Source organism: Cynara cardunculus (genome assembly GCF_001531365.2).
Source record: "Cynara cardunculus var. scolymus isolate 2C chromosome LG 17, CcrdV1, whole genome shotgun sequence".
NCBI lineage: Eukaryota > Viridiplantae > Streptophyta > Magnoliopsida > Asterales > Asteraceae > Cynara > Cynara cardunculus.
This window is the reverse complement of record NC_037544.1, coordinates 36,688,464-36,699,198: the sequence shown is the minus strand read 5'-3', so window position 1 is coordinate 36,699,198 and position 10,735 is coordinate 36,688,464. Positions and strand designations below refer to the sequence as shown.

Here is a 10,735-nt window from a genome sequence, read left to right as displayed (position 1 = left end):
GTCTTTGACCTCCGAAGTACTTTTAGACTGATCGAGTCTAATTAAGTTAATGAATTAGAACTGTCATATATTTTCTTTACTTTTAAACTAGTGTGCAATTTCAGGGTCTTCGATAGTTTATTATTCTGTATCACTTTTTTACACCGATCAACAGTGTCGCCACTCAGGCACTCATTATATATGTTGCATTTGATACATAATAAACCTTTCATTTGTCACATAATATGGTTATTGATAAATTTAGGGGTTGTTTATCAAATGCTTATTGGGTATGTGCTTACTAGCAATAGTCACCATCATCATTTATGTATCATSTAACATTATCAACCATCAAATGGATTGTTGATAAGCGTTTTAGCCGATAAACACTAACCGGGTAAGACTGTAAGAGTCTTCTCCCAGACTTATCAGGAAAGATTTCAGTCACTGTTATACCTCTTACTGATTAAGATTCTCGATCTTTGTCATTCTCACGCATTAAGATAAGYAACCCTAGTAAGAGCTTAAYCGGTAAGCGTTCGGTAAACARCCCCTAAGTTYAGGAAATACGTAAACTATTAATCTTGTAATTATTTATTAAAATATTTCAAAAAGAGGCTTTATCAAATCCTTATCGGGCTCAACCAATATTGGGCTTTTTGGGCCTGATACTATGCTTATCTTGGGCTTCGGTCAATTTCAAGCTTTGTACCCCATGACAAAGATGGCCAAAAATCAATCTTAGGGTGGTCCTAAATCGGTTCCCTCGTCGGTTAGACTCCGTCACGGTTTCGATAAAAACTCGCATGGCTGATTCTATGCTTGGTAACTGGTTTCGGGCTCGTTGGGCCAATCCCGAAAATCCATGCATTTATTTAAATATTGAATATGTTGAAAATTTTGGAATTTTTTTTTGAAAATCTCGTATTATAATTAATAAAAACTTAAAAGAAGTTGAAAATCGGTCCAGTACATAATCATCCCAGACCGGACTATGAAATTCAATAAATTTGTAGCGGTCCAGAACTGTCAGGGCAAAAACCCGTCCCAATCAATCCCAATTCCCAAGTCGGGTCAGGCCCACACAACTAATATTTGTAACCACAGAATGTTAATGGTTTGAGAATTTAATGAGTTACTCAAACTTATACTTAGTAATTTTCGAGATCGAGTAAATACCAAACACTAAGTAAAATTCATTTAACTTAACGAGTCAAATTTCATAACATCAATATTCGACTTAGGGACTGTTTGGCAATTGCTGAATGATTTGGTGCTAAATGATTAAGTGGTCTGAATGATTAAGAGGCTCTAATGATATAGTGCAAAATAAAATATAATTGTTTGGTAATTGTATACAATGAAATTAGGGCTCTTAATGGTTAAGGGAGATCCATGATACAAAATCATTCAGAGGGTTTTAGAATCATTAAGAGGCGGACTTTTTTTTTTTTTGCCAAACAAGATTCACCTCTTAACGATTCAGATGTCGCCTCTTAATTGAAGTATTAAGAGATACACAAACAACCTCTTAGCTTTTTTCGAAAGTTGAGCCATATTTTTTGAGCCGAACATATTTGTTCATAAAGCATAGAATCAAAATATCGATTCCGGCCATTAAAGAAGTTCACTCAACTCGAGTTCGAGTCCATAAATGAGCTTATAAAGCTTTACTGCAGGTCAATAATGTACAACACAAAATTGTGAAACTCACACTAGAGCTCGAGCTCGAATACTGAAAATTGTTCTAGTTCAACTATGATATTATTTTTGCAAGTCGATCCCAAACAATCTGATACTTCGACTCATAAACACCCCTAGTGCCTAGTGCATCATTGAATCACTTTCTCGTATGGATACGTTTGCACGTTCTCATTCTTAGTAGTATATAAATAGCACTCAACCACAAAGGTGGTGCCTGATTAGTTTGTGTTTGGCTCCAAAGGTCAAAAATACCAGGAGGTCTCAGGTTCAAATCTAAGAAGGAATAAAAATCGCCTTGTGGCCACGGAGGTTCAAATGAGGTGACTCCGGGCTATCTGCAAAGCAGGTGGTCACCCTGTGATTAGTCGGCTCGCATAGCGGGTTGAATATACAGGTTAATAAAAAAAAATAGCACTCAGGAAGGCCCAATACTGTTGATACAACTTGTTCTATTTAGGAAAATGGCCAAAGATCGTTTTTTCGGTTTGTTTGAATCATGCGACGGTTTATAAATGATTATAATTCAAAAAAACGTTCGTTTGTGAAAAATCGGATACCAATTAGGACCAATACAGATCATTCTGTTAAATGGGTTTGAAGTAATATCAAAATTTGGTTGCGAAGACCTACCTAAATCAAAATCGTGGTTATGTGAAAAGTATAATTTGGATCGATTATGAGACCAATTTATTAACCATAAATCAAAATATTGGTTTGCCTAGAGATAAGGGTGTTCATGGGTTGAGTTGATCGGGTTGAAGACATTTGAACAATCCAATTCAATGCTTGCGGTTTGAAAAATCTTAACCCAACCCAACCCAAACCGTACGGGTTGGTCGGGTTAATACTTTGGTACATCAAAATACTTTTCTAACCTTGAATATGTTATTTCTCTACTTATAATTTCTTTTTCATCATCAACCATTTGATACAACTTATCCATACTTCTTACGTATATCACATTTAATTAATTTTCTCAATTTGACATATATATGTTCACAGTTACCGAACATATATATGAATGAGTTGTATAGAAAATGAGAATAGATTGAAAATTTGTATAAATGAAGAGGGTACATGATAGTGTAATTTTCTAATGTATATATTAATATAAACTCAACAATCATATTAAATCCAAGAAATAAAATGATATTTGGTTCATCGGTTGGGTTGAGTTCAAATAATAGTAACCCAATATCAATCCAATACCCACGGTTTGAAAATTTTACAACACGATTAGACATCAGGTTTCTTCAGGTTGAGTTATTTCACGTTGAGTTGATCGGGTTGGTTGGGTTTTTKAGCACCCCTAGCTAAATACATGAAAACTTATATCAGTTCTAAGATTTAAGCAGACAAGAAGATGTCGACAAAATGAAAAGACTAAACCAATATAAAACTAGCCTTTGCAAGCATGCTGTTATTCTACAAATCTGTTATCAACTCAGGCGATACGAAAGAACGCTGGAAGACCTTTCCTTCCATGAAATGTAAGGGCTACTATATTTGATTCTATTTTCGGTTCTAGATTTAGAAAGACCGATTTTCGGTTTAACTGTTAAATATGAATGTCATATTTAGGGGGTGTTTGCGATTGTTTACAAAAACAACTTATTGACTTATTCCGATGTGACACCGGTAATAAGCATTTTTGAATGTTTGGATAAACAGTTTATATCGGTGTCAAACTGGTAATAAAAAGTTTCTGAAGAAGCTAAATTATTCTAACTCATAATAAGTTCATAAAGACTTTAAAAAAAAACATTTATAAACACCTCCTTAATAAATCATTTCCATTATAATATTTTAATAAAATATTATTATTTTCAATACATTTTTCATGTTGTTGGTGACTCATATGGCATGGCTTTTAGCATAAGGGTAGGTAAGTCATTTTTCAATCGTTATAAATATCAACCAATTTTTAGTTTTCATTATTATTAAAATGAAATTAGTTTTGGCTATTATCCTAAAAAATAATTTAATTTTGAAAAATTATAATAAAAATTGTGAAACTTTCGAAAACTAATTAAATCCATAACCTTTTCATGTAAAACTGCTATAAAATTATCTGAATTTAAGGGTTGTATGGTTTAGGCAGGAAAATGAGAATGAATTTTTATTCTCACAGTTTAATTTGGAATGGAAATTTGGACATGTATGAGAATGGGTCATATTATAAAACTAAACAGTTTCTTTTATATTCAATCTCATTAATGACTGCTTAATACCTCTAACCAAACACTCCTTAATTTTTTTTACGTAAATGAGGATCCTTACATAAATCTTTTACGTATATGTGGATATTTATGTAAATCTATGTAAAGAGTGTCTCTTTTTTTTTTTAATATGTTAATCAATTTTATGCAAATATATACAAGGGGTTGTTTACCAAAATTTTTATTAAGTTTTGCATAGATAAAATTGTCTGTCTGGATAAATGGGTGTTGTTGTTTACTTTGTTTATCTGAACCAACAGTCTGAATAACATAAATGACCGATTTACCCCAATATTAATTATTTGAACATCAAAACAACAAATCATAAAGAGGCCGAAGATGAGGTGTCTCATATGGGAAGTAGGCGATGCTTTAAATAAGGGGTAGGGGTGTCATTTTTGTGGTTGAATAGGGACAACATACCATTTCTATCTATACGATTAAGCCATGTTCTGTGCAAAAAAGTCGTAAGTAAACAACCTAAATAAACTGTGCGAATAAGCCAGATAAACCAATAAGCCTAATTAAGTCGCAAGTAAACATCCCCAAGACATTTATGTGAAGTGTGACTAAAAAAGATTAGAAATTGAGCTTGATTAAAAATAGTAGCTATTTTGGTAAAGGGACTCTCATTACCATTTCTAAAGTTGAATGGTCAAATCCTAAATAAAGTGAAGAAACATTGTGGTCCACTTCGATTGATAAGTAAAGGTAATATCGAGGGCGTTTTGATTATTTTGGGGTGATTTTGATTATAAGGTATGGACGGGTCTCATATGTATGTTATTTGGGGGACAAAAATCAGATATTATATTTGATAATGGGCAAATCGCCCTTAAAAAGTGAAGATCGTCCCATGATTTTGACCTATATTTCGTCTTCTAGTGAAAACAACTTATGACGCAACGATTTGATACATCAACGACGATTTGTCAAGAGATTGCGGACGATTTTCATTGGTATTTTGTCTTTTCTAGGACCAAATATAGTGTGTGTGTGTGTGTGTGTGTGTGTCTAAATCTTGTAGTATTTTTTATAAAATTGTAGTGATCCAAACATTTCTACTCTCACAACCCTTAAACGTAATCTACCGTCACGACCCTTATCACAAATATAAAATCACGCTAAAATGATAATGGTTCCATGTATGTTCAAAGTGGCAGGTTAGGGGTTGTAAGAGTAGAAATGTTTGGATCACTACAATTTAATATAGAATAATACAAGATTTGTATATATTACATTTGGTCATAAAAAGACAGAATACCACTGAAAATCGCCCTCGTTGTCTCGTCAAATCGTCATTGATGTGTCAAATCGTTGCGTCATAAGTTGTCTTTAATAGAAGACGAACTAGAGGTCAAAATCGCCCCCATAGGGCGATTTTCACTTTTTGAGGGTGATATGCCCATTTTCAAATATAATATCTAATTTTATCCCCCAAATAATATACATGTGAGACCCATCCATACCTTATAGTCAAAATTGCCCCAAAAAATAATCAAAACCGCCCTCCAGGGGCGATCTTGTTGGTCATTTTGTGAAAAACTTTGAAAAGTGGTTATTTTATTATTTTACAGTGTATAAAATAATTACTTTGAGTAATTTCCCATGAATAAATGTTTGGTGGTGAGGCTTTTGCCATAGGTAATCAGTTCAAGTCGTTTTGAGGGGATAAAAATATGTTATTCTAGGATCATGCGTTTCTTTCCTGTTCAGCCAATGAAATTGAGACATGTCGGGTTTTTTTAATATTCTAGACCTATTTTATTTAAATTCACATTCTCTATTTGATGATATGTATTCATGTAATTGATGAACATAAATAACATGTGAAAATTTAGAACAGAAGAATTTTTCCGTTTTAGGACAACTAAGGGTTTTCCATACTGTTATCTCTCCATAGAGTTGATCAAAGACGTTTGCAAGTTGTTTCAGACACTCACAGTTAAAATAAAATAAAAACCCCATTTCAGAATAGGACGAACAACACCTCATTTCGTTGCATTAGCGCCCGCTTTCCTACATCAATTTCATTTCTTTTTCATGTACATCGATTACAAGAAAGGAGCAATAAATTGGGGTTTGTCGAGACCAATGCTACGAGCTCCCAGCCAGCAAATGATTAGCCTTCCTCTATAAGGGGTTCTACCACTATGGGGCCAAATCATAGTCAAAAGAAGACTATTGATATAAAAAGTGTAGTATCTGATAGTTTAATAATAATCAGGGTCTTCGACTCAAATGACCATTTCACGTATCCAAATTCGGTTTTTAATCATTTCTCTTCTGGATTGACTCAAATCATTACTTTCGTAATATTCAGGTCGGCAATATTACGGACCTAGCTAAAACAAACTAAATTATAATACCATATTTTATCTTTGATGCCATTTTCAGCCTCTGAATTATCATCACCAAATATCTGCTTTGTAACTCCCAATTCCTGATATATATATGAAACCAAAGCACAAAACCATAAAACTATCCAATCAAGAGCTTATTCAAAATCGGTTATTATAACAACACCGATCTGAACAATTTATTTACGGAGTCTAACCTGCATGGAGCAGAAATGACCAAAAAGCCTGCACAAGATAGCCTAGACAATGAAGAACACCGGAATGGCGATAGCAAGTATCACCGACAATTTACATGTTTTCTTTTCATTTGAGCTACTCGTTAACAAAGGGTTTCTTGTATATCTGTCAAATAATTTACAAAAACATTTTCAAAATACAGAGATATTTAAAAAAAATTCAGAATAAAATAACATAAAGATTAACTTACGATAAATTTAACTGGGAATTTCTTAATAGTGACCTCGGTATGGATCCCTTGAATTGATTATCCGCCAAATTTCTACATGAAAAATAGAAAATAATATAAATTWGAATAACTGAAGTTTGATACTATTAATATTTGGCAAAAATACAATAAAGTCTGTCTTAATTTTAATTGGTGTAACAAATTTTCTTTTCTCAACCAGTATAAAGTTTTAAAATATCTTATTTAATACAATACAGATCTAGGTTTTTAACTCACTGATCATCTACTGATTTTGTAACATTTGATGATATGACTGTTAATTTTATCTTTCAATTCGTTCATAAATTCTTTTGTAAACAGACGTTCACACATAAGATCGATGTTATGCTTGGAATTAAGAAGGGAAAATTGCACCAAAATGGAACCAACTTTCACCTGATTCCTATTTTGGGAATCAACTTTCAAAATCGTCATTTTGGGGAACCAACTTGCACCTGATTCCTATTTTGGGGAACCAACTTTCAAAATCGTCATTTTGAGGAACCAACTTGCACCTGATTCCTATTTTGGGGAACCAACTTGCAAAATAATTATAGAAAAATAACTAAAATTCGTTTTTTTTTCAAAAATTTAATTTTCATTTCAAATCTCGTTTTTTTAAATTCAGATATCAAATTGAAGATTTTTTCAAAAAAAAAAAATCCAAATTACCACAATAAAAAATGTTTTGTACTAATGCAATAAAAAAAATCAATTTAATAGAAAAAATTAATTGATGCAATAAAAAATAAATATTAAATATCACATTCAAGATTTTTATATCTAACCAATCTGTATCAATATTAAAATTTAAATCAAATTTGGCAAATCAAACCAAAAGTTTGATAGAGACCCTTAAATTACATATTACCTGTTCACCAGATCATCCAGACCCTTAAATAAACAAAAAGTTTAATAGAGACTCATAAATGACAATTTTAAAAGTTGGTTCCCCAAAATAAGAATTAGATGAAAATTAATTCAATTTTGATACAATTTTCACAATTAAGAACTCACAGTTGTTTAAGATTTAACATATTGCCAAGGAAATCGGGTACATATCCAGTCAAGTTGTTATTATGTAAATCTCTGCACATATAAAACAAATATTATAAAAATAATTATTTAATTATGACTAATAAATAATTAAAAAAATGATTTAATTAAATTATAAATTCACATTATTTCAAGTGCATCCATGCTCTTAAAGTCCGGAAGTGGCCCAGAGAGGCTATAACCATTCAGATTTCTGTCAAAAAAAAAGACATTTATATAAAAATCAAAATTAAATCAATTTTTTTATTAACTTGGATATCTAACTCTCTATGCGAGCCGACTAATCCCAGGACGACCATCTGCTTTGTAGATATCCCGGAGTCACTGTATTTGAACTTCCGTGGCCACAAAGGGATTTTTATTCCTCCTTGTATTTGAACCTGAGTTCTCCTCGTACTTTTGACCTTTGGAGCGAAGCTCAAACCAATCAGGCACCACCCTTGTGGTTAAAATATAAAAATAAAAAGGAACGAGAAGATGGTTTTTACAGTGATGTTACACGAGGTCTAGGATCATCGTTGCATTCGATCCAATCCCATGAATATGGCGCGGGAAGACACGGGTCTCCCTCCCAATCTTTTAAAACGTCAAATGCGCTTTTAAGAGAATCTAAACCTTCGGCTATATCGATAAACGGGAAAAAATATATAATAAGTTGTTCGTGTGATAAAATGGAAGCTAAAAATCTTCAACTGTGTAAAAAAAAAACAGACCCGTGTTAAAAAATATACCATTGTTGTCGTCGGTCCCATTGGTTAGGGCATCACTGATCGAAAAGATCTCGATGGCATTGACGAGAGGGGGAAGCGTGGAATCATCGGTAGTAACGATGGAGAAGTTAATGGTGCCATTGACAGAGAGATCCGAGACGAGTAATTGAGACACATAACCGATACGGGGTACAATTGGGAGTGAGAAGTTATCATCGTCTTTGTAGATTTCGAAAGACCGGTATTCTCCGAGTCCGAGCCCTTGGACTTCAGTGAAATACCAGTTTATGTACATTGGATAACGAGTGGGGTAGTTAACGATAGGGAAGCTCAAGGTTATATGGAATAATTTGTGTCCATTGTCGCAATTGCACCATTCATGACCCGTGTAGGAGGATTATCGATTGAATTGTCATCGATGGTAGATGTGTTGTTAAGACGTACTAGTCCAATACCAATGTTCTCGGGAACCCATATTCTATCATACGGGTCTTCCGGAAATCTAAGAAGTTAAAAAGATTTTGCATTAATCGAATATTCTAAAACATGGATAGACGACAATAGGGGTGCGCATGGGTTGGGTTGATCGAGTTGAAGACATTTAAACAACCCAACCCAATGCTTGCGGTTTGAAAAAAAACATAACCCAACCCAATCCAAACCAAAGTGCAACCCTATAGTTGTAACTTGCATACCTGATTATACTTCCATCAGATAGGCCATAACCAATCCTATAGTTGGTGAGTAACGCGTAATCCGGACCGATACCGTTGTAGGCTTCCGGGTCGATGCCACGTACTTCAAGAGACGATATAAACGGAACCTGGTTCGGAAATTTTCGTGCCACACATACACTGATAACGTTCCTTTTCACAACATAAATAGCTTCATAGAATTTTGCTTCCGAAGTGTCGACAGTGATCCAAAAGTATTGTTTTATGTATTAAAAAATTGGAAGATGATTTATACATAAAATCATTTTTGCTAAGAGTCGATTGTCAATCAGCAAAACTAATTTTAATATATATATATATATATGGGTTGAAGACCATATGCAATTAGGGAGACAATAACAATAATCATGATTCACTAGTTTTTGATGGTGTGGTTTGATGGTGTAATTTTAGTATTTTTGTGGCAACTTGATCGATGGTTATATATATAAATACAAATCTAATTAAACTTGTCTTTTCTTGTTCCAAAATTACATTTTTGTTGGATACCAATCTAAAAAACCACCATAACACGTGATGAGACCTCATCTTCTTCGTTTCTTATCAAATTTGGACCCATTTTTGAATGACAACTCATCTTCTTCGTTTATTGATGTATATATCAAAGGTATGATACATACATGCATGCATACATACATACATACATACATACATACATACATACATACATACATACATACATACATACATACATACAAATGAGAACTGATTAGTTTGTGATAACTATGAGATTTAATCTCAACCACAAATCAACGGATAAAATAAGAAATTAATAATTATGGTAGTTTGACTTAAAATTATAATTAGAGGGTTTTTTAGGTATTTTAAAAAAAACTCCTGTCCTCTCTCCTCTTTCATCTCTCCGACCTCCGATCTCCGGCCTCCGATGAACATTAATCCGGCGTGTACTAAGTAATCACAAAGATACACAATGTGATACCCATTGTGATATATTGTGATACCAACTCAAACCTTAAAAACARAGATACAMAATGTGATACCCATTGTAATACACAATGTGATACCCATTGTGATATACTGTAATACCGATTTCACCAGAGGCCGGAGATTGGAGGACGGAGAGATGAGAGAGGATAGAGGAGTTTTTAAAAAATACCTAATATGCCCTCTAATTATAATTTTAACTCAAATTACCATAATTCTTAATTTTCTAATTTATCCAGTTGATTTGTGGTTGAGATTGGATCTCACAATTACCACAAATTAATCAGTTCTCATTTGATTAGGCCCATTTATATAAATTTCCTAATTTATTTATTGATTTGTGGTTGAGATTGGATCTTACAGTTACCATAAACTAATCAGTTCTCATTTGATTAGGCTCATATATATATATACTAGAAGCGTACTCGCGCAATGCAGCGAGATACATCGTGATTTTAATATTTCATTTTATTCTTTATCTCAATCGATGTTATAATATGACTTTATATGATTTTGAGAAATCGATGATGTTTTTATTTTTGAATAAAATATATGTTTGAAGATATCATAAAAAATTGACAAA

General features: G+C 33.0%; 1 protein-coding gene and 1 long non-coding RNA gene across 2 annotated transcripts; both read right to left on the bottom strand.

The window, feature by feature from the left end:
- Window positions 1-6,567: 6,567 nt before the first annotated feature.
- Window positions 6,568-6,755, bottom strand: LOC112499810. The gene is made up of 2 exons (XR_003067307.1): window positions 6,690-6,755; window positions 6,568-6,604 (listed from the first exon to the last, which is right to left on the bottom strand). It is a non-coding gene; the product is annotated as an uncharacterized LOC112499810 (long non-coding RNA).
- Window positions 6,756-7,720: 965 nt separating this feature from the next.
- Window positions 7,721-9,403, bottom strand: LOC112500041 (putative leucine-rich repeat receptor-like protein kinase At2g19210). Its single transcript, XM_025103301.1, has 5 exons — window positions 9,169-9,403; window positions 8,495-8,975; window positions 8,252-8,384; window positions 7,888-7,956; window positions 7,721-7,796 (listed from the first exon to the last, which is right to left on the bottom strand). The coding sequence occupies exons 2-5, from the start codon at window positions 8,766-8,768 to the stop codon at window positions 7,721-7,723; spliced, it is 552 nt and encodes a 183-aa protein (XP_024959069.1). The 5' UTR covers window positions 8,769-8,975; window positions 9,169-9,403.
- Window positions 9,404-10,735: the final 1,332 nt, after the last annotated feature.